The 24344-nt window shown below is 54.4% G+C and overlaps 1 protein-coding gene across 10 annotated transcripts in view; it reads right to left on the reverse strand.

Moving 5' to 3' along the window:
• MGRN1 (mahogunin ring finger 1) overlaps positions 1 to 24344 on the reverse strand; it is a 66773-nt gene that overhangs the window by 14767 nt on the left and 27662 nt on the right. For 6 of the 10 annotated variants that reach the window (XM_074381642.1, XM_039478006.2, XM_039478005.2 and 3 more), the window contains exons 4-11: positions 23932 to 24078; positions 20120 to 20237; positions 13427 to 13493; positions 13064 to 13113; positions 10395 to 10442; positions 7507 to 7575; positions 5818 to 5977; positions 1710 to 1819 (exon numbers count right to left, since the gene is read on the reverse strand). In XM_074381642.1, the coding sequence (XP_074237743.1) occupies positions 1710 to 1819; positions 5818 to 5977; positions 7507 to 7575; positions 10395 to 10442; positions 13064 to 13113; positions 13427 to 13493; positions 20120 to 20237; positions 23932 to 24078 (769 nt within the window). Of the gene's footprint in view, positions 1 to 1709; positions 1820 to 5817; positions 5978 to 7506; positions 7576 to 10394; positions 10443 to 13063; positions 13117 to 13426; positions 13494 to 20119; positions 20238 to 23931; positions 24079 to 24344 lie in introns of all 10 variants that reach the window. The other 4 variants (XM_074381645.1, XM_074381641.1, XM_074381644.1 and 1 more) reach the window with 1 other exon arrangement.

The raw sequence follows: 24344 nt of genomic DNA on the forward strand, positions 1-24344 counted from the left end.
CCCTGTCTGTCTCTCCGTCTCTCCACATCTCTCCATCTGTCTCTCCACATCTCTGTCTCTTCATATCTCTCCGTCTCTGTCTGTCCCTGTGTTTCTCTATATCTGTATCTCTCCATCTCTCCCTGTCTCTCCCTGTCTCTCATTTCTCCCTCTATCTCTCCCTGTCTCTCCATATCTCTCCCTGTCTCTCCACATCTCTCCCTGTCTGTCTCTCCGTCTCTCCACCTCTCTCCATCTGTCTCTCCACATCTCTCCTTGTCTGTCTCTCCCTGTCTCTCCATCTCCGTCTCTCCACATCTCTCCATCTGTCTCTCCACATCTCTCCTTGTCTCTCCCTGTCTCTCCCTGCATCTCTTCCTGTCTGTCTCTCATCTGTCTCTCCCTCATCTCTCCGTCTGTCTCTCCACATCTCTCCCTGTCTCTCATTTCTCCATCTCTCCCTGCATCTCCCCACATCTCTCTCTCCCTGTGTCTCTCCACATCTCTCCCTGTCTCTGTCTCTCCCTGTTTCTCTGTATGTTATCTCTCCATCTCTCACTATCTGTCTCTCCACATCTCTGTCTCTCCCTGTATCTCTCTACATCTCTCCCTGTCTCTGTCTCTCCACATCTCTCCCTGTGTCTCTTCACATCTCTCTCCATGTCTCTGTCTCTCTCTTTGGATTCTTGGAGCCAGAGTTCCACCTCCCTTGTGTGGCTGAAGCAGGGTCTGCCCATTGAGGTTCCCATGAGGGAGACTGGTGGGCCTGGAGCTCAGGAGGAGGGTCACCAGCGCTCCTCGCACAGAGACTCATGAGGGAAATGGCACAGCTCATTCACTAAGAACCACAGGCTGGAAGTGGTGGCTCACACCTGTAATCCCAGCACTATGGGAGGCTGAGGCAGGAGCATTACTTGAGCCCAAGAATTCAAGACCAGCCTGGGCAACATGGTGAAACTCCATCTTACTAAAAATACAAAACATCAGTCAGCGTTTGGGAGGCTGAGGTGATAGAACTGTTTGAGCCGGGGAGGTGGAGGCTGCAGTGAGCTGAGATGACGTCACTTTGGGTGTGCTCAAGCCTCGGTGACAGAGCGACACCCTGCCTCAAAAAGAACAAAAAAAGCACCTGGTAACGCCGGGCGCGGTGGCTCACGCCTGTAATCCCAGCACTTTGGGAGGCCGAGGCGGGTGGATCACGACGTCAAGAGATCGAGACCATCCTGGTCAACAGGGTGAAACCCCGTCTCTACTAAAAATACAAAAAAGTAGCTGGGCATGGTGGCGCGTGCCTGTAATCCCAGCTACTCAGGAGGCTGAGGCAGGAGAATTGCCTGAACCCCGGAGGCGGAGGTTGCAGTGAGCCGAGATCGCGCCATTGCACTCCAGCCTGGGCAACAAGAGCAAAACTCCGTCTCAAAAAAAAAAAAAAAAAAGCACCTGGTTCCACCGAGACCGCGACCGTGCTCATCCCTGACACAGGCACTGGAAGCTGATGGCGGCAGCGCTGTCCCCAGCAGTGGCATCCCTGGACCCAGCCTGGCCACACCATTTATGCCTCACAGCCACGTGAGGGCCACGCCTGCCTCACAGCCCTGTGGGGGCCACGTCTGCCCACTGGACAGACAAGGACACGGGGCTGCCGGCTGACCGTCTGGGCCCTGGGCCTGGTCTGGGCACTGACGCCCCTCTCATGCCCACCCATCCCGCAGGCAGGAGGCGGCACTTACAGAGTGCTCGTCGTGCTCCAGGCTCTGGGCCAGGACGGGGCTGAAGGACACGGGGGACAGGGCTCCTGGCTTCTTCCGCACTGCCCGGATCTGCAGGAGGGCCCGGAAAGCTGCGGCAGAAGGAGGACTCACATCAGGCCAGGATGCCTGGCCCGAGGGCACCCGCCAAGCCCCAGGGATCGACCCCCACCCAACCTACTCACCCCACCCCACCCCACCCCACCCCACCACGGCCCTGGGACAACCCTGCTTCCAGATCAGAGCAAACAGTCTTAACGAAATGGCCACAGGCAGGGAGACACATCAAAGCCACGCGGTCCTGCCCAAGGCAGGGCTCCAGAGGGAGTGTCCACTGGGGAAACTGAGGCAAAGACGTCACACTATGGAAACAGGTGGGGAGTCATGCTGGGGAAACTGAGGCAAGGACATCACACTGCAGAAACTGAGGTGGGGAGTCACGCAGGGGAAACTGAAGCAAAGACACCACACTGCCGAAACTGAGGTAGGGAGTCACACAGGGGAAACTGAGGCAAGGACACCACACTGCCGAAACTGAGGTGGGGAGTCACGCAGGGGAAACTGAGGCAAGGACACCACACTGCGGAAACTGAGGTGGGGAGTCACGCAGGGGAAACAGAAGCAAGGACACCACACTGTGGAAACTGAGGTGGGGAGTCACGCAGGGGAAACTGAGGCAAGGGCATCACACTGTGGAAACAGGTGGGGAGTCATGCTGGGGAACTGAGGCAAGGATGTCGGTCACACTGGGGAAACTGAGGTGGGGAGTCTGAGGCAAGGACGTCACGCTGGGGAAACTGAGGGGCACAGACAGCAGCCACTGAAAGCAGGGAAGATAAACTGGGACCTGGATGCCCTGTCATCCTGCAGCACCAGTCCTGCTCACACAAGGCCCCACAGGCTGCTGCAGAATGTTCCTGAAACACCGTTAAGTGAGCCGTGTAGGCTACATCTCATCAAGAAACAGGCCAGGAAACCGAACAACCAAATCACCAAACCAAACCAGCCCCCGCAACAAACCCAAACAGGAGAGCATCCACGGTCCGCGCAGGGGCAGGGCCGCGGGACTCCTCTGTGTCCATTTCTATTTTATTTTTTTGACAAAGAGACTTGCTCTGTCCCCAGGCTGGAGTGCAGTGGCGCAATCTTGGCTCACTTCAGCCTCCGCCTCCAGGGTCAAGCAATTCTCCTGCCTCAGCTTCCCGAGTAGCTAGGACCATGTATACCACCACACCTGGCTAATATTTTTGAATTTTTAGTAGAGACGGGGTTTCACTATGTTGGCAAGGATGGTCGTGATCTCCTGACCTTGTGATCCACCCGCCTTGGCCTCCCAAAGTGCTGGGATTACAGGCTTGAGCCACCACGCCCGCCCCCTTCGTCCATTTCTACCGAGAACACCAGGCTCTGCCCTCAAGGCACATCTACTGCCACCTCCTTGAGGCTCAAAGCCACAGAGGCTCTGAACTTGAGTCCGATGGCCGTGACCCACAGACCCCAACTTGAAGATTCTAGAGTTAGACTCAGGTCAGGGGACACTCCTGGAAAGCAGCCCTGCTGTGTCTCCAGCCACACAGCCTCCTCAAGGCTCAGTCATCAACAAAATGCCTGCCTCCTAGACACAGACGAGAACTTTCCCCTACAGCCCACCCCTGACCCCCACTTCCTTTCCCCCCACCCTACCCTACCCTGTGCCTTTCAGACAAAGATGGCCTGGGCTGGCCCTCCCTGTTACAGGATCTGCCAAAGGCTGTGCGGCCCAACGCTCCCTCCAGACCCGGCAGCCTCCTCACTTCCTCCTGGGATCTAGATGCCTCAGGTGACTTCATGGCCTGACTGTACACACCAGCGTCCTTGCAAAGCCCCGTGCCGGGCTCAGGGGTCTGCTGGCCTACTGAGTGCGTATGTCCTGCAGCTGCGCAGGCAAATCACGCCCACGCCCCAGCCCCGCTGCCAGGACCCAGGCCAAGGATCCCAGGATCCAGGGAAGGGCCTGCCAGTGGGGTGCAAATTTTGACCTAGTGGATTTTTTTACGGTGAGAACATTTGGGTTCCCTCTACTGGAAGATAAACACTCAGAACGGTGCCCCACGAGACAGCTTTTCAATGAGGAAATGTCTGGAGTGCTCTAGAAAACCCTACGTAATTCCTTAGTCAATTTTCTATCCAGAATACTTTGTTTTTACCTCACTGCAATTTTTTTTTTTTTTTTGAACAGGGTCTTCCCGTCTCTTAGGCTGGGGTGCAGCGGTGGCACAATCACAGGTTACTGTAGCCTCCACCTCCCAGCCTCAATCGGTCCTCCTGCCTCAGTCCCCCAAGTGACTGGAACTACAGCCAACACATCTGGCTAATTTTTAACTTTTTGTAGAAATGGGGTTTTGCCATGTTGCCCAGGCTGGTCTTGAATTCTTGGTCTCAAGTGATCCTCCTGCCTCAGCCTCCCAAACCGCTGGGATTTCAGCTGTGATCTACAACCAGCGTTACACTGCCATTTTTTAAATCAAAATATTTTCTATTTTACTTTTAAAATAAAGATCTGAGTTGGCCATGGTGGCTCATGTCCATAATCCCAGCACACTTTGGAAGGCGGGTGAACCACTTAAACCCAAGAATTTGAGGCCAGCCTGAGTAACAAAGTAAGACCCTGAAACAAGGCTGGGCGCTGTGGCTCTGCCTGTAATCCCAGCACTTTGGAAGCCCAAGGCGGGCAGATCGCTTGAGGTCAGGAGTTTGAGATCAGCCTGGCCAACATAGTAAAACCCCATCTCTACTAAAAAGACACAAAATAGCCATGCATAATGGCACAGGCCTGTAATCCCAGCTACTCAGGAGGCTGAGTCACAACAATCATTTGAACCCAGGAGGCAGTGGTTTCAGTAAGCCAAGATCCTGCCACTGTACTCCAGCCTAGGTGACAGAGTATGACTCTGTCTCAAAAAAAAAAAAAAATTAAGTAATTAAAAAACTAGCAGGCTGTGGTGGTATGCTACTTGGTCCTAGCTATTTGGAAGGCTGAGGTAGGAGGACTGCTTGAGCCCAGGAGTTCAAAGTTACAGTGAGCCATTTATGATGGGGCCACTGCACTCCAGTCTGAGCAAGACATCCTGTCTCAAAACAAAACAAAACAAAGCCGGGCGCGGTGGCTCAAGCCTGTAATCCCAGCACTTTGGGAGGCTGAGGCGGGTGGATCACGAGGTCAAGAGATCGAGACCATCCTGGTCAACATGGTGAAACCCCGTCTCTACTAAAGATACAAAAAATTAGCTGGGCATGGTGGCACGTGCCTGTAATCCCAGCTACTCAGGAGGCTGAGGCAGGAGAATTGCTTGAACCCAGGAGGCGGAGGTTGCGGTGAGCCGAGATCGCGCCATTGCACTCCAGCCTGGGTAACAAGAGCGAAACTCCGTCTCAAAAAAAAAAAACAAAAACAAAAACAAAAAACAAAACAAAAACCAGCCAGACATGGTGGCTCATGCCTGTAACCCCAGCTCTTTGAGAGACTGAGGTGGGCAGATTACTTGAGGCCAGGAATTTAAGACCAGCCAGGGCAACATAGCACAACCCCATTTCCACTAAAATATAAATATTAGCTGGGTGTGGTGTGTGCCTATAACCCCAGCTACTAGGGAGGCTGAGACAGGAGAATCGCTTGAACCCAGGAGGCAGCGGTTGCAGTGAGCTGAGAATTCGCCACTGCACTCCAGCTCGGGTGATAGCGTGAGACTGTCTCAAAAAAAAAAAAAAAAAAAATTAGTAAAAACAAACCAAGAATAAAGATTTCATTCACTGATCAATTTTCGTTCAGTCCAAATATTGCTATAGCATCTGCCCTGGAGCGCCTCTGTGGCCCTTGGTTCTGCAAGCCTTGTCCGGTTGGAGGCAGACATGAAGATCTCAATGCCCCGTGCTGGCGTCCCTGCCAACTCTCATGGTAACTGACTCTGGTATCCAAGGTGCCCACGTTCTGCACAGACTGGATGAATGACGAATGACTAAGAGACCTGCAGCCCCCAGCCCAGGACTGCCGTGATGCGGCCAGTCCCTAACTTCCAGAACCTTCCACAGAGCGGCCAGCCGGGGCACTCACGCAGCCGGCAGATGGGGCAGTTGTTGGCCTGGTAGCGCAGCGTGTCAGCGCAGGAGGTGCAGAGGCACAGGTGGCGGCAGGGCAGGATCAGCGTGTCCCGCAGGTCAGACAGGCACACCACGCACTCATTGCTGTTGTCGCTGTTCTCGTCGTCAGAGGGCTGGGGGGAGCAAGGGCCTGTGAGTCGGCAGCCTCCCAAGGGCCAGAGCAGGGCTCCTGCTTCCTGTCCCCATCTGTCCCATCGTACTCCACCCTGCCCTGCGGCTTTCATGACGAAGAGAAATCCAGAAGGCAGGAGTAGTTTACCCCAGAACAGAACCACGAGGCTCAAACGCAGTGTGAAACTAGCTCCCAGCAGCGGGGAGGATCTGTGCCCCTCACCCACCACATCATGAGAACATGGTCTCCTTCTGTTCCTCCGACCCAAAGAGAAAATGTGGGAGAGATCCACCTGAGAAACTGATCTTCCTAATGTCAGGGTACCCTCATTTTTGGTTTAAAAATTACAGTTCACATTTTAGAAATATTTTCATTAAGTAATGGCAGCTACCAGAAATCAAATTAGCAAGTGGACAAAGAGCCAAAACTCTAAAACAGGGATCCACAAACTAGGCCCTCAGGATGTTTCCCTAAATTCTTATTGCAACACTGTCGCACCCACGCATTTCCATACCTTCGCTGCTGCTCCTGTTGAATGGCAGCATGGAGTTGCTGCAACAGAGACCACAAACCTGGACAGCTGAAAACATTCACTCTCTGGCCCTTTTTGGAAAGTTGGCCACCTTCTAGTGTGAAATGTGAATGCACTGATTGCCCCCGGCTGAGGCGAGGCCCAGCCAGTAGCTCTGCTTCTGCCACATGGAGCTGCTCCAGCTGTCCTGGACCCAGGTGCCACACTGAAGCGGGCGTGTGAGGCTTTCCGAGATCTTAAGAGCCAGGAGTTTCTCTCGTGCCAGTGTGCCTTTTAAACGAGATCATCGGCCAGGCGCAGCTGCTCAGGTCTGAAATCTCAGCACTTTGGAGACTGAGGTGGGCACATCACGTGAGGTCAGGAGTTTGAGTCCAGCCTGACCAACATGGTGAAATCCCATCTCTACCAAAAATACAAAAATTAGCCAAGTGTGGTGGCACATGCCTGTGGTCCCAGCTACTCGGGAGGCTGAGGCAGGAGAATGGCTCACCGCTGTATTCCACCCTAGGCTACAGAGTGAGACTCTGTCTCAAAACAAAAACAAAAATTAATTTCATCCCCTGCTCCATTCCCTGGCTGGGCTATACCAAGGCTAATTTGTCAGGTACCACGGCTGGTTCTGTGGACATCCAGAATGGGCATCCCCCGCCCAGGAGCTGCAGGGACTCGCTGTCTGCGGGGAGGCAGGCAGGAACTGGCCAGCAGGGGCCAAACCGCTGAACCTGGAGGGAGGGCGGGACACAGGCCCCCATTCCCAGGCTACCCTGGGGGACCTGGATGGCAATTTACCTAACAAGCCAGTGAATTTGCTAGAAAAAAGACAAAATGTTCCATATACTCTGTTAGCTTTAAAAAGACAAAATTAAGGAAAATTGATGGCATCTAGGGGTCCAGGACCCCAGAGGAAGGCACGGAAGGGAACTGGTATGCCGCTCTCCCCCGGCTACTCCCATCGAGGGTTTTGTAATGGCAGAGGGAAACCTCACCCAGGTACACACCTTGGTCTCCTGGTTGTTCTTGTTCTCGATGCCGTAGATCTCCTGCAGGAGGTAGCTGACCCGGTCCACCTGGAGAGCAGAGAGGGGCTCACTGGGCCCTCACCAACCGTCATGTGAGGGCTCCTCCACACCCACCTGGCCTAGCCCCCCTCCAAGGTACCAGGCTTCCACCCCAAGGACCTGTCCAGCTTGACTCCTGAGGGCCAGGAGAGGGTCAGGGAAAACCTGCTGTGTGCCCCCACCTAACCAGCAGCACCAGGAACAGGGCTGGAGCCAGTGGTTCTCCCCAACACTGAGGGCCTGGGACCAACTCACCAGCCCCACCGCCACCCCCTGCCTGCCTCACTACCCCCAACACCACTCGGTTCCACCGCCATCAGCCCCATGAGGGCAGCGGGAGCCAATGCCTGAAGGCACCAGACAGCAGCCTAAGCGCCCACTGCTTTCCAGAGCCTCCTTCCACAGGACACAAAAGTCTCTCTGGTTTCAAAGACACCAAGACAATGTCTCCGAGCTGGTCTGTCCTGCTGCCCACTCGCAACTGGAAAGCCTCATACTGACCATGTTGCAAAGGGGTCCGAACTGCTGAGTTTCCCATGAACCACAGGCCAGGAGCACCACTCCAGGGAGCCCAGGACCTGCTGGGCAGCTCTCTTAACACAAGGCCCTGTCCGTCACCAGGGTCTCCTGTTCCCCTGGCACCTGTAGGAACCTGGATCTGCTACAGTTTGCTACACCTCTCTTTTGTTTATTGTAATCTTTATTTGAAACAGAGACGGGGTCTCCCTATGCTGCCCAGGCTGGTCCCAAATCCCCAGGCTCAAGCAATGCTCCTGCCTCCACCTCCCATAGTGCTGGGATAATAGGCATGGCCGCCACACCCAGATAACCTCTCTTCTAAAAAGCTAACAAATGGCTGGGCGCAGTGGCTCACACCTGTGATCCCAGCACTTTGGGAGGCTGAGGCCAGTGGATCACTTGAGGCCAGGAGTTTGAGACGAGCTTGGCAAACATGGCAAAACCTCCTCTCTACTAAAAACACAAATATTAGCCAGGCGTGGTGGCACGTGCCTGTAGTCCCAGCTACTTGGGAGGCTGAAGCAGGAGAAATGCTTGAACCCGGGAGGCAGAGTTTGCAGTGAGTCGAGATCACACCACTGCACTCCAGCAATGGGCGACAGAGCAAAAACTCTGTCTTGTCTCAATAAAACAAAATTAAAATAATATATAAAATTAAATAAAATATAACTAAAAAGCTAACAAAAATCATTCCCAAGTGGTGGCTTGAAACGGGCCTTATGTGCCCCAGCAGTACACACAGGGTAACTGCTAGCCACGGCACAGGACGCCTCATTAGCAAGCCCTAACGCTGCTGTTTAGGGGACACCACCCTCTAAATTCTCAGTGCCTACATGTGAGGCTACCAGGAATAACACTTCCCAATGCAGCATCCCAGGATTACTGACCCCAGAGAATAGATGGACTGGTCTCTAGTTTCCATTTATTCTAGGTTATTTTATCCTTCTTTTCAAGTATTAAGTCAAGCCAAGTTTCTGTCCAACACTGACATATTGGACAATTCGTAAGGGAGAGAAGGAGCTGCAGCCTTTCCGTTTCCTGTCTCTTTCCTTCCTTTTTCTACCCATCCATTTATTCAGTACATACTTACTGAACAGTACGCTCCAGACAGCATGGTTCAAACTGGACAGAAATCAGGGCCTGCAAGAGTCCCTGCTACACGGTGGGCACACAATACACACATGCTCCCCCAAGACAGGGACCCGACGTGCTGGAGCTTGGAGCTCTACAGGAAGTTAACAGGCTCTTGCACAGCTTTTTTTTTTTTTTTTTTTGACACAGAATCTTATTCTGTCACCCAGGCAGGAGTACAATGACATGATCTCAGCTCACTGTGACCTCCGCTCCTGGGTTCAAGCGATTCTTCTACCTCAGCCTCCTGAGTAGCTGAGACTAGAGGCATGCATTATTACACCTGGCTAATTTTTTTTTAGTAGAGACAGAGGTCCCACCATGTTGGCCAGGCTGGTATCAAACTCCAGGGCTCAAGTGATCTGCCCACCTCAGCCTCCCAAATTGCTGGGATTAGAGGTGGGAGTGCCTGTGCCTGGCCTCTGCACAGTTATTTCAAAGGCAGCCACAGTGGACTAGGAAGACCAGTGCACGAAGACTACTCAAGAGTGTGAGTGTGTGTATGTATGTGTCTATGTATATGTGTGTGTATCTGTGTATGAGTGTGTGCCTGTGTACATGTGTGCAAGTGAATGTGTGTCTACGTATTAGTATGTGTCTATGTGTGAGTATATGTGTTATCTATGAGTACATGTGTGTGAATGCGTGTCTATGGATATGTCTGTATGTCAGCGTGTCTAAGTATATATGTGTGTGTGTGTAAGTGTATTTGTGTCTGTGTCTGAATCTGCCTGTGTCTATGTATATCTGCTTTTTGAGACAGTTTTGCTCTCAAAAGGCTATGTATTTGTATATCTTACATAAGTCAATGTGTCTGTGTATGCGTGTGTATTCATGAGTGCCTATGAGTGTATCTGTGAGTGACTGCACAGGAAGGTTTTTTGTTTTGTTTCTTTTTTTGAGACAGAGTTTCTCTCTCAAAAGGCTGCAGTGCAGTGGCACGATCTCGGCTCATTATAACCTCCACTGCCTAGGTTCAAGCAATTCTCCGGCCTCAGCCTCCTGGGGAGCTGTGACTACAGGCACCCGCCACCATGCCTGGCTAGCTACTTTTTGTATTTTTAGTAGAGACAGGGTTTCACCATGTTGGCCAGGCTGGTCTCGAACTCCTGACCTTGTGATCTGCCTGAGTGTGTGTCTTTTAAATCAAACAGGTCGTATTTCATCGGATGACTTACAATTTGCTTCTGCTTTAAAGGCTTCACAGAGAAGCTTCCATCCATGTGCTGCAGGGGAAAAAGACACAGAGGTTAAGGCAGTCAAGCTGGCGCCTCTGAGCGCCCCTGTGCAGCCGCCTGGGTGGGCCACCCTGCCCTAGCCAATCCAGGTCCACAGCCAGAAAAAAAAAAAAAAAAAAAAAAAAAGATGGGGCCACTTGAAAACTGAAGTGCCAAGATTTCTCCAAACATAGCCCTCAGGCCTGGCTTTGCAACTATCTGAAGCCTCCTAAACACACAGACGCGGAACCCTGTACTGACCCACAGAACCCAACTCTTCTCAGTTGGTCTCAAGCACGTTCAAGCTGAAGGCCAACAGGCCAAGTTCAGATGACGGACAAGAGCCTGCTGCACACCAAGAAGCAGCACCTGGCTGCAAACATCAAGACAAACCAGTTCCTGCTCTCCCAGGGCCCAGCTTAGCTAGGAAGACAGAGCAGGGCACACACACACACATGCACACAGCAAAGTGCAGAGCTCCAGAAATGCAGGAACCAAGCAGAACAAGTGCGCCCGGTGGTACCCAGGGAAATACGCCACTCAAGAGTTCAACAAAGTTAATCACGGCGTGAGACAGGAGACCTCACAACAACACTTATCATCACTTCTCAGTCAACCATGACCAGCACTCAGAATTTTCTGGTGAGGCTGGTGGGTTCTAACAGAAATTTCCAGAATGTTGGCCACCCCAAAATAAAGCAGTTTCCTAATAGGAAACTGGAGGCACAGAATGGACCATTTTGCCAGAGACCACCTGTTTGCCTCTGCCAGAGGCACAGATGTGTCAGTAGTCACTGTGGCTTCCTATGAGGCCAGGCTGGGGAGCCCAGTGCTAAAAACAGAGAAGGCTGCCCCGCTGCCCAGGAAACTTGTATCACCACAGTCTGTGGTCCTGGACCCAGGAGAGGACAGACTCAGCCTCGTCACAGGACAGACAGATGAAAGGTGCCTCTATCCAGCTTACAGACACCCTGGCCCTGGGATGCTCTGCGAAGACCCAGATCACAGGGAAGAGCTGGACTCTGCACTTAGAGCTCTCAGGCTGCAGCTGCACATGGGGCTGGGGGTGCATGGAGAGCATGGGCTAAGCAGGACCCAGAGGCAGCGTGAAGCCCCCAGGAGGCAGGCTGGCCTTATCTCATGGGATCCTTTTCCCCTCCTGATTCCTGGGCTGCAGGATTGGTGCCAAGCAGACCTGCAACTGCGAAGTGCTGACGAATGTCAGGGCACGCTGGGGGCGTGGCCCCCAAGGCACTACCAAACAAAGACGCATCCCACCACCTCCAGCAAGTTCTCAGTGAGCAGAAACCCAGGCAGGCAGCAGCCCCTCAACCATCCTGCCAGTGTTCCCGGAGTGTCTGCTCCGTGCCAGGTGTTAAACTCAGCTCTGAGGACACCATGACACCCAAGAGGACAGTGCTGCCCTCATGAACATAAAGTGGGTACAAGAGATGTTTCTCCTTAGTGGCATCAGGAAAGGCCTCCTGTAGGGAGCAAGGCCTGCCTCGCCTGTAGGGTCAGGGTTCCACAGCCAGGTAGGAGAAGGGGCAGTAGGACTGGGGTTCTGTGACACATGCCAGGTGACACCGAGGACAGTGAGCTTACTGTTGTCGTCACACCCCATGAGGAAGTCAGTCTACCACAGGGAGGCCTCCTTGCGGGAGCCCAGCCCCTATGTCAGGAGGCTCTAAAGAATTCTACAGGGCTGGCCTCAGTCTAGAACATTCTCCCTCGACACACTCCAAGTGCCATTTGAAAAGCCTCTTGCCCGGGTATGGTGGTTCACGCTTGTAATCCCAACATATTGGGAGGCCAAGGTGGGAGGATCACTTGAGGCCAGGAGTTTGAGACCAGCCTCAGCAACACAGAGAGAACTTCTCTCTACAAAAATTTTTTTTTAAAAATTAGCCAAATGTGGTGGTGCATGCCTGTAGTTCAAGCTACTTAGGAAGCTGATGTGGGAGGGTCTCTTAAGCCCAGAAGCTCAAAGCTGCAGTGAGCTGAGATCACACCACAGCCCTCCAGCCTGGGCAACAGGAAACCCTGTTTTTTTTTGTTTTTTTTTTTTTTTTAAAAAAGAGGCCAGGCCCAGTGGCTCACACCTATAATCCTAACACTTTGGGAGGCCATGGCAGGTGGATCACTTCAGGTCAAGAGTTTGAGACCACCCTGGCCAACAAGGTGAAACCCTATCTCTAATAAATATACAAAAATTAGCCAGGAGTGGTGGCGCGTGCCTGTACTCCCGGGTACTGACGGGAGGTTGAGACGGAGAATCACTTGAACACGGAGGCAGAGGCCGTAGTGAGCCAAAATCATGCCACTGAACTCCAGCCTGGTGAGAGAGTGAGACCCTGTCTCAAAAAAAAAAAAAAAAAAAAAAAATTGCTTATAGCCATTACTGGAGATAGTGGGGCGGGTGGAGCAGATGCAAAGCCTCCTGACAGTGGCTCTGCCTTGGGACCAGACTTACAGAAAGCAGGAAGCCACAGGCACACCCCCCACCTGCCCTGGGCCCGAGCTCAGCCACTCCACCAAGCCCCAACCACTGCTCAAGCTTCTCACCTCAAAAGACCACCTCCTCCCCAGCTCCCAGGTCCCCAGGAAGCTGACCGCCAGATGGCACTCACCTTTTCAAAGGCGGCCAAGAGCACGTGGGCATGGCCGGTCACTTCCACCACTGCTGGGGAGAGAGGGGCAGAGCAGTCAGAGTCAGGGTCTGCCCCACCCAGGCATCTCACCTCCCCAACTCTGGCAGGACTGTGGCACCCAAGGCTTGGCCTGCATAGAGTCCAGAGAGTCCAGAGCCTGTTCTGGGACCCACCTTCCTCCAACCCCCGAACTCCAAGCTGCCCCAGCCCAATGCCCTACGCCTGGCCTGCTTCATCACTGCTGCAGGCGCTCCTCCCACCAACTGAGTGACAGGGGCCTCAGGATGCACTTCCTCGCCACACAGCCCACACACCCAGGAGAACAAAAGAGGATGCGCTCACCGTCTCCTTCGTCCACCACAGCCTGGATGACCACTGGAAACACGCCCCGGTCCAGGTCAAAGTTCAGCTGAGGAGAGAGTTGGCAAGAAGGGTCAGGACCCACACAGCCAAGCCTGGAAGCCTGGAGTCGGTTGGCAGCTGAGCTGGAGGGAGCGGCAGGAGCAGGCGGCGGTGGCAGAGCTCAGAGGACACGCCTCGAAATGGCAGGGAAGGCGGATGCTGGGCCTGGCACCTTTTTTATGTGTATGTTAAAACAGATATAACACAAAATCTGCCATTTTAATCACGATTCAACAGTGTTGAGTAAAGAACATCTGTAATGTCATGCCACCGCCACCGTCCATTTCCAGAACTTTTCATCATCCCAAACAGAAACCCCAGGCGCAGCCGTCAGCCCCCACACACTCCCCGTCCAGCCGCCAGCAGCCACCACATGCTTCCTGTCTCCAGGGATTTGCCATTTTCAGACATGTCATTTACGTAGAATCGCACAGTAGGTGACTTCCTGCGTCTAGGTGTGTTTTCGAAGTTCCCCCACGCTGCAGCACATACCAGTGCCGCTTTCCTTTTTCTGGCCAAGTAACAGGCGCTGTGTGAACAGCCACATGCTGGGCATGCGCTGCTCTGTGATGGACGCCGAGCCGCCCCTGCACCCTAGCTACAGTGAGCAGCGCTCAGTGGGACTTGGGTTCCCGAGCATTTTCGGTTTTCAGTTCTCCTGGGTGGGTGCCTCGGAGGGGAAGTGCTGGTCACGGGGCGACTCCCTGTAACTTTCTGAAGAAGGTGCCTGACTTGGCCCCAGCAAAAACTAAAGGCAAGTGAAGGAGACCATGAGGCTGACCTGAGTTCAAAGAGAAGCCTCCTACTGCTTTCATCCCACCCCCGGCTGCGCACAGGCTGAAGGCCACCCTCTTCCGCAGGCCGCCAGGGCCCCAGTAGCCGGTCCAGCACAGCACCATCCACTCCGAGCCCTGCTCCCCCGCACTGCCCCCTGCCAGCCAAGTCCTCTAAGCCTCAGGAATCACTTGGCCTTTGGGCTTCTATCACTCATACCCTGGCAACCAGGAAAGCCACCGGCCACCCTCAGGCTCCCTGACTCGCTCCATGGAGGGTGGGGACCCTGCCTCTGTAGTCATTGTAACATCCTCAGAGTCTGGCACAGAAAAGCAATGGACACGTGCATTTGTTTATTCCGGGAGGAAAAAAGTCATTTATTTCTCAATAAAGATTTACTGAAAGAATGGATGCTGGCTATACCACAGTGAATACTCTAAAAGCCAGCAAATCGCACACAACATGAGTAAGCTCTAGGACATGTGAATTACAACACAATAAAGGTGTTAAAAGAAAAAAAGTGGATGACACATCAAAGAGGCAGCACCTGGCAGGCCCAGCCCAGGCAAGGGCAGATGGGTTGGGGCAGAGCATCCTGCCGCCTGAGCCTGACCACAGGCCTCACTGACCAAGACCCACGCACAGAGGACCGGCCCCTCCATGTCTGCAGCAAACACCCCCATGGACATCCGGGTCGGACTGCTCCTGGCCCAGCACATGGGAACCCTGAGCCCAAGGCCAAGGCCCCGCCCCTGAATGGAGATGCTCAGAACCAGCAGACACACATGATGTCTCCCTTTCCCTGCTGCCCCTTGGTGAAGGGGGCAGCAGAAGCAGGGCAGGGGGACACTTCCCCACCCCAGTGGCCCGGGTGACTTTCATCATCTCAGGTCCTCCTACCTCTGAGCCTCAGCTTCCTTCCCTGTAAAATGGGGTCATTACTGCGCTACTACACGGGTTTCCAGGACAAAGTGCAAATGAAGTCCTCTCAACAGACCCAGCACAGAGACACTGCCTATGGTAATTGCTACGGTTGTTGTGAATAACACTATTATGATTATTTTGGTTTCTGAGACCGAGTCTTGCTCTGCCCCCCAGGCTGGAGTGCAGTGGCACAATCTTGGCTCACTGCAACCCTCCACCTCCCAGGTTCAAGCAATTCTCCTGCCTCAGCCTCCCAAGTAGCTGGGACTACAGGTGCCCAACACCACATCTAGCTAAATTTACCATGTTGGCCAGGCTGGTCTTGAACACCTGACCTCAAGTGATCTGCCTGCCTCAGCCTGCCAAAGTGCTGGGATTACAGGCGTGAGTCACTGCTCTAGGCCAAATATTACTGTTATTTAAGGAACAGAGGGAAATGTTTCTTCCTAAGATTTAGAAACACATCGAATTTCCTACCAAAAAATACAGACAAGGAGATAGGAGTTACAGCAGACCAGAGAGATCAGTCGGGAGAAGGGGACTGGGAGAAACATCGGTATCAGCAAAGTGCCCGAATGCAAACCAGGGAGGCTACGTGGACACAGGGGAAAGGCTGGCAGCTCCCAGGCGCTCCCAGGCATGTCCCCGCCCAGCAGGGATTCCACACCCACAGGCGCCTGGCACATGGCTACTACAGCTTCCTGCCATCTGGAACTAAGAATTCCATTCTGACCAGAATGAATGGTACACCTAACCCATCCACGCAAGAAGCCCTGGGCAGGCAGCCATCAGCTCAACAAGCCACAAACCTGGAGACTTAAGTCCACGCGGGCCTAGGCCATACATCTCATGAGGGAGGGTCACAGGCTCTGGCTACATGGCCTGTGGGATGGATAATGGATACCAATATACACGTAGACAGAGGTGGACAGAGACACTGGTGCTGGGGTCTGTGCTGTAAAGGATGTGAGTGCTGTGGTCTCTATTAGTGAGGAAGGGGGAGCCAGGAGTTGGCAGGGCACTGGCCCAGAGCCAGTCAAGGCTGCTGATGTCCAGTCCAGCTCCTCACCCATTCACTACAAACAGGCCCCACCTGAGCCTCAGTTTCTCCATTTGGAAAAATGGAATGGAAGCCATGCCTAACGCAAGGCTCCAAGTGCTGTGGCTGGCAAAGCACACAGTCAACACCAGTGACCTGAAGCCCTGTGTGTCCAGGTAACAGGAGCCGACCCAGTCTCTTCCAGGAGGGGGCTGGAGGGTGCAGAAAGGTGCCCAAGGAGGCCAATTCTGGGCCACAGACATCAGAAGGTGGCAGGATGGTGGACGCGACACGGGGGCTCCTGACTATAATCCCAATACTCTGGAAGACCATAGTGGGAGGACTGCTCAAGCCTTGCTTAACCCAGGAGTTTGAGGCTGCAGTGAGCAGTGATCGTGCCACTGCGCTCCAGCCTGGGAGACAGAGGGAGGCCGTGTCTCAAAAAAAAGAGAAAAAAAGGCTTCAGGGAGGTAGGTGCCAGAAGGAGGGACACTCCCTTCCCTGGTCTGAGATGACTGTCAGGGGCTGATCGTGTGAGACTATCACCTCTTATGAGCCTGCTTCCTGCCCACTCCACTGAGTCTGTGCAGGAGCTATCGTCCCAGGGTTGCCTGGCAACGCTCCCACGCTGCTGCCACAAGGGATGTCATTCAGCATGGGAAGGGGGAGTTCACACGCCAGCAGCCGCTCCTTTAGGTGATAGAGCCAGACAGAGGAGTCAGAGCTCTATGGAGTTCGCCCACCCCCACACTCCTGCCCACCCCCAAGCTTCTGCCCAAGCCTGGAATGCATCTGTGCAGCCAGCACCTCAGCACCGTCGTGGGCCACTCTCTGCTCTGAGGAGCCTCTGAGTGAGCTGTGTTTTCTTCTCATCACACTGCAGAAACTCGGTGCTGACAGCTGCGCTTTGCTGTCATGGAATAAAAACTAATGGTCTGGGGAGGCATGTGTGGCAGTGGCTTTAGCCTTCTCTCCCGCTCTCTGGCTGGCAGACTGGGGTTTATGGTGGGCAGTGGCGGGTAAGCCCTTTGCACGCCGATCACGGACCCCTGATGGCCACGCTGAGAGGGACTGCTTCCAGCCCCAGCTCACAGAGAGGCAAACCCAGGCTCCCAGAGCCACAGAACTGGCCCAACACTCTATAGAGAGAAAGCAGCAGAACCGAAGTGGGCCCCCATCCCCTCCACGCATATCCTCCCTGCTCCTACGCAGGGCCAGCGTAGCCACCCTGGGCACCCCATGACCTGTCCTTGCAGCTGTGCTCTTGATGCTAAGCCAGGCCTGGCCAAGCATCTGAGCACCTCAGGTTCTCCTCAGGGAAGCGTCTCCCTCCTATTCCAAGTCTCTATGGCTTGGCTGCAGGACGGGAGGCTCCTGCCCCAAGCTGGGTCACAAAGAGAGGGCGCATGGCCTCCAAGCACCTCCGGATCCAGCAGGATGGCCATGTGCTGGCCTGCAGGGCACTGGCTAAGAGCAGCTGCGGGAGGTGGGAGGCTAAGCAACAGAGACCCAAGCCTCAGGCCACCCACCCAGCCTTCTCTTATACAAAAAGCCCCTGGTTTTCTTTTCTTAAACCAGACGGAGTGTTTTTCTGCCACTTACACCCACGTAAGTCCTGACAAGGATCCCACCTTGAAGGCCTCACAGCAGGAGCCGTCCCTGACACGCAGACTCTCCGCATGGCCGTCCATGGTGGCTGACCAGCCAGGGCTATGCAGCACACGGGCCCTCATTCAGCTTCCTTAGCAAACCCTTACCAAAGGTCCCCTGGTGGGTCCAGTGCCAAGTCCGGGACAGAGGTGGGACAACTGGGGGCATTGTGGTCCCAACTCTCTCTGGGCCCTGAGCACCTCAACTCCTCAGCAAGCTGGCCACAGTGACCACTCCCCTCCCCCGGCCACCTCATCTGTAAACCCACAGCTCACGGGGCACCAAGGCTGGGGCTCCCCAGAGGGACTCGGGGAGGGGCCCCAGGGAACATGAAACTAACAGGGAGCCGGCCAGGCGCGGTGGCTCAAGCCTGTAATCCCAGCACTTTGGGAGGCCCAGGCGGGTGGATCACGAGGTCAAGAGATTGAGACCATCCTGGTCAACATGGTGAAACCCCGTCTCTACTAAAAATACAAAAAATTAGCTGGGCGTGGTGGCGCGTGCCTGTAATCCCAGCTACTCAGGAGGCTGAGGCAGGAGAATTGCCTGAACCCGGGAGGCGGAGGTTGCGGTGAGCACAGAGATCACGCCATTGCACTCCAGCCTGGGTAACAAGAGCGAAACTCCGCCTCAAAAAAAAAAGAAAACTAACAGGGAGCCCAGACAACCCCAAGCTCACATTCCCCAGAGCTCGGCACGCAGGCCACACAGCACCCACATTCAAACATGAGAGCAGGGTGTGAGGCCGGCACTGGTGATGCCAGGAGAAGACAGAGACTCCGCCCACCCAAGGAGTCTGGGGAGATGTTTAATTTTACTGTTTTTTTCCTGCTAAGAAACGGGGTCTCACTATGTTGTCCAGGCTGGAGTGCAGTGGCTATTCGCAGGCGCAATCACACTACGGATCAGCATGGGAGGTTCTGACTTGCTCAGTTCCCAACCTGGGCCAGTTGACCCCTTCTTAGACAACCTGGTGGTCCCCCAATCCCAAGTACTTTTACTTTTGAGACAGGGTCTCAGTCTGTCACCCAGCCTGAAGTACAGTGGCACTATCATGGCTCACTGCAGCCTCCATCTCCCAGGCTCAGGTAATCTTCCCTCCTCAGTAGCTCGGACTGCAGGGGAATACCACCACACCAAGCTAATTTTTTTATTTTTCATAGAGACAGGGTTTTGCCCAGGTTGGTCTCAGGGTCCTGGCCTCCCAAAGTGCTGGGAGTACAGGCGAGAGCCACCACACCGGGCTTGTTTTATTTTTAATGCAAACACAAGCAAGGCTCTTTATGGAAAGTGAGTACAGGTCAGGAAGAGAGCTACAGGACAGGCCCCAGTATAAGTCCGCTCACTTAAGAGGGCATGTGGTCCACATCTCCTCCTGGCCTCGGACATGGGACCCACAAGGACTACGGTTACACAGGAGCCCCCGGACCAGGGTCTTTGCAAGCTGCAAACCAGATGGATGCTGGGAAACATGGCAAAGGGGGAAGCACACAGCTCTGACGGAAAGCTGGAGCAGGGCCTATGAGGGAAAACTAGCAAGGCAGGCACTCAAGCTGGAACCTGCAAAACCTCGCATTATAAGATGTCTGCAGCTCTGGCTGGGAATGGTGACTCTCGCCTGTAGTTCCAGCATTTTGGGAGGCTGAGGCAGGCAGATCACGAGGTCAGAAGATCGAGACCATCCTGGCTAACACAGTGAAACCCTGTCTCTACTAAAAATACAAAAAAAATAGCTGGATGTGGTAGTATTCGCCTATAGTCCCAGCTACTTGGGAGGCAGAGGCAGGAGAATCCCTTGAACCCAGGAGGCAGAGGTTGCAGTGAGCCAAGATCATGCCACTGCACTCCAGCTTGGGTGACAGAGCAAGACTCCGTCTCAAAATACACCTGCACCAAGATTTTAAGCAAAGAAAAGGTAAAAAGCTTGAAGGGACACCACCTGGTGTGAACAGACCCTGCACTACTACAGCCGAAAGGAGGGAGTCCCGTTCCTCATGCCTCCCAAAAGCAGCCCAATGTCCGAGCCTCTGAGTGCAGCTGCCTGGTCGGCCTCTGGTCCCCTGGCCCAGCCAGCACACAGCCCAGGCCTCATTCCAGTCTATCCACACGTTGCCTGAGCACACAGACTGGGGCAGCCATTCCCGGGCTTACGAACCCGGAGAAACCCAGACGTGCTGGCCCCACCCCCAAGAGGAGAAAATTCGGGAGAAGGGGCAAACGGCAAGAAGGAGCCCCGCCAGGATTACCTCGTCATCCTTCCACTCCGAGAAGTCGATCTTGAAGGAGGGCAGGGAGAACTGCTGGCTCACCCCTCTCTTGTAGTGGACGGTCTCAGACTGCAGCGAGGGGCCCTTGGGGCTGTATCTGCAGGGAGCCAGGAGCAGGCAGTGAGAACACGGCAGAGCAAAGACTCTCCTGCGCCTATCCCTCCCACTCTGACAGTCGGCAGGGCTGGAGACACCTGTATTTTGGAGACTCTCTCTTGTGGGGGACAGCAAACAGCCTACACGGCCACATGGCCTTCACCCTTCCAGGGCCTTCCACGGCCTCTTTGCTCACCACGCAGCTCTGCCCAGGTCAGGCCTGGCTACAATTCTTCCAGAGCCCACACCTGTCCAATCCCTGTACTGTCTCCCCAGAGATGGCTGTGCTTTTCCTTTCCTCCACGGGGTGCTAAGTTTGTTTGCTTTTTCTTTTGAGATAGGGTCTTGCTCTGTTGCCCAGGCTGGAGTACAACGGCGTCATCTTGGCTCACTGCAACCTCCACCTCCTGAGTTCAAGTGATCCTCCTGCCTCAACCTCCCGAGTAGCTGGGATTACAGATGTGTGCCATCATGCCAGGCTAATTTTTGTATTTTTAGTACAGAAGAGGTTTCACCATGTTGGCCAGGCTGGCCATCAACTCCTGACCTCAAGTGATCCACCCACCTCGGCCTCCCAAAGTGCTGGGATTGCAGGCGTGAGCCAATGCACCCTGCTTGAGTTTGTTAAATTTTCAATCAACACGGTCCTTAGGTACACACAGTGCAAAATGCTCCTTCCCCAACCCTCACGCCTACTTCCACCGGCCTGCGCTCCACCCCGGCAGAGACCCACAGATTGCCCCTGGAGGGTGGAGGCGGGCACCTCGTACACACAAAGGCAGAAGAAGCCTGCCCTGGCCTCCAGAGCCCAGCGTGGGAGGCGGCACTACAGGGGAGGCCCAGGATCAGCCTCAGTAAAAGGCACAGCTAGGGAACCGCCCTCAGGCAGACCCCGGACTTCTCCTGTGAGCTGAGGAGTCCTGGACGCACCCCTCTGCCTGAGCCTGTTTTCTTGTCAGGAGGCAGGGAGGGGGGTTTGCCCTGCTGCTCCAATGATGGACCACTGGCAGGCTGGATGGGGTTCACGTGCCTGGGCAAGGCCTCCAGGTACTGGAGCTGCTCCTGCTCTGTGATCCCTGCTGGGAGGGGAAGCAGGTCTCGTGCCAGGTCCTGAGAGGGGGACTGTGGCATTTCTCTCATCACTGGCCCCCAGGGGTCTAGGACAGGGTGATAGCAGCCAGGCCGGCAGGACGTCCTCTCTGCTCTCTCTAGCCTTTTTGGTGGCAGCAGAACCTTCTCTTTGAGCTCATCCAAAACAATCATCCAAGGCCTGACAGCTGCGGTGTGGCAGGGCAGGGGCCGGCCACTCAGTCACACTGTCCTGTCTGACCTCAGCCTGCACCCTCTCTGTGGCAGCCCCCAAGCTCCTCCCCAGAAACCCAGCTCCTCCACCGTGTCAGCCAACCCCGAGGAGGGCACTAGGCCCCAGGGGTGTCACACACTCAACCCCAACCAATGGGGTGCAGGAGGGGACAGAGGGGCCTGCCCTGGTCACTCCAAATGCTCCTATACCCATGAATTCCATGCCTGCCATAGCACACAGGCATGCGTTACGGGTGTCTCAAAAGAAATATAATCAAGTGCTGGGGCAAGGTGGAGCCTCAAGGAACAAAGTCTAAAGGAAGGGACCTGTTCCTCCCCCAGTGCTGGCCCACAGGAGCAGCTCTGGCTGCTGAGAAGCCCAGGGCCAGAGCCCTGGGGAAGCCTCATCTGGCGGAATGTTCCCTAAGAAGCCCCACCTGAGTTGTCTCCACCAGCCCCTCAACCTGAGCACTCAGGCTCCATTCATGAGCACCAGTCGCTAGAGGGGCTGTGCACAGACACATCACCCCCTCCTCACACCACCCTCCCACATTTCCGGCTGAGGACTCTGAGGCACAAGCAGTCACGTGCCCCGAGCCACTCAGCCAGGATAGCACTCAAAGCCAAGGCTCTCAGCCACACCCTATCCCCAGATGCAAAGCTGACCACTGAGCAGTCTGCTCCAATGCAGGAAGGCAGGGGGTTGGGGGGAAAGGCTCCTGCCTGTCCCTAAAGTCACTCACTGCAGATGTGCCCTGGCAGCCTGGAGGTGGTCCTGCCAGCTCCTGCTCAAGTTGCAGGTTTCAAACTTTCAGGGCCAGAAGAACGCTTATCTCAAATAAAACCTCTGAAATCGCAAATATGTAATTGTGACAGTAAAAGTAAATATTTAGTCCCGGTCCCAGTTCCAGACACAGGGACCTCTAAAACCCTTGTTATTTCCTGAGCGACAGGGGTTCTAGGAGTCTCTTTTGCTCTCATATTTGGTCTCTGATCCTTGCTCCTGACACAGAATTCCAAACCCTTTGAATTTCCTGGGTGATAGGAATGTCTTCTGTGCCAATGAGGTGACTCTCGGTGGCTCCTGGAGGGAGCTGGCCGCCAGAAAGACCAAGCCACAGCCGGGTGGGTGGTTCACGCCTGTAATTCCAGCACTTTGGGAGACCGAGGTGGGCAGATCATGAGATCAAGAGATCAAGACCATCCTGGCCAACATGGTAAAATCCCGTCTCTACTAACAAATACAAAAAAATTAGCTGGGCGCGTATCTGTAATCCCAACTACTAGAGAGGTTGAGGCAGAAGAATCACTTGAACCCGGTAGGCAGAGCTTGCAGTGAGCCGAGATTGTGCCACTGCACTCCAGCCTCGTAGCAGAGTGAGACTCCGTCTTAAAAAACAAAACAAAACAAAACAACCCTGGGCTGGACACAGTGGCTCGTGCCTGTAGTCTCAGCACTTTGGGAGGCCAGGGTGGGTGGATCACCTGAGGGCAGGAGTTCTAGACCAGCCCGACCAACACAGAGAAAGCCCATATCTACTAAAAATACATAATTATCCAGACATGGTGACACATGCCTGTAATCCCAGCTACGCAGGAGACTAAGGCAGGAGAATCACTTGAACCCAGGAAGTGGAAGCTGCGGTGAGCCGAGATTGTGCCATTGCACTCCAGCCTGGGCAACAAGAGGGAAATTCTATATCAAAAAAAAAAAAAAAAAAGAAAGAAAAAAGAAAAAAAACCTGGAACTGAATTTCATCCCCAGGCCCATCCTCCAGGGAGGGGAGAGGGGCTGGAGATGGAGTTACTCATCAGTCCTGCCTACATAATCAAACCTCCAGAAAAGGCCCTGTAATACGGGGTTTTCCAGAGACTTTCCGGTTGCTGAACACGGGGAAGGTGGCACACCCTACCGCTTCCCCCACACCTCGTCCAGTGAAACTCTTCATCTGAATCCTTTACAATCAACCAACATACATCAGCCAAGTGCTTCCCTGGGTCCTGTGAGCCACTGTAGCAACTGATCAAGCCGGAGGAGTGGGCTGTGGGAGCCCTGATGCATGGCTGGTTGGTGAGAAGTACAGGCGACAGTGGGGGCTTATGACCGGCATCTGAAGTGGGGCAGTCTTGTGGGACTGCGCCCTCCACATGCGGGGCTGCAAGAACTCCAGGCAGCGTCAGAACTGAAACACGTCACAGGATCCCAGCTGGTTCCCGCAGAGAAATGGGGAGTCCCTGGGGAGGGAGAAGCCCCTCACATCACGGTAAAGTCCTGGGAGTATGTTAAGAGAGCACGGTTTGCTTTTCTCCCTCTGGTTAGTGAAGCAGAGAGAAGCCTCCCATGGGAGTCCGGGGCCCCCAGCCTGGCCGGTGCCAGCCGCCCGTGGACTCACACTGCCCTGCCGTTCAGGAACTCCTCCGACGCCTGGCAGTAGATGGTGATGGCCACGCGGGCATCAGCGTCAAAGGTGAACTCCAGGCTGTAGAGCACCCGGGGCTTGTCGCCATCCTCAGTGGGGCTGTCGGCGTCGTCTTTGTACCTACCCAAGGCAGTGGGGAGACAGGCAGCGGGTCAGCGGCCACATTCGAGAAGACCATCCCTGCCCTGAGAGGCTGAGAGTTCGTGTAGGCAGGTTTGTGGACACCGCCCGCTTCTTCAGTTGACATGGGGGCCGTTTCCTACTTGGATATGAAAGCCCAAAGGTCCAGGGCTTGCCTCTCCTCCTTCCTGCCCGCAGAAAAAGGGGTGCATGCTCTTGGTTCAGACACAGCCCAGATGCCTTTAAGCAGTTTCTGAACCTACTGA

Source organism: Saimiri boliviensis, chromosome 12, assembly GCF_048565385.1.
Source record: "Saimiri boliviensis isolate mSaiBol1 chromosome 12, mSaiBol1.pri, whole genome shotgun sequence".
NCBI lineage: Eukaryota > Metazoa > Chordata > Mammalia > Primates > Cebidae > Saimiri > Saimiri boliviensis.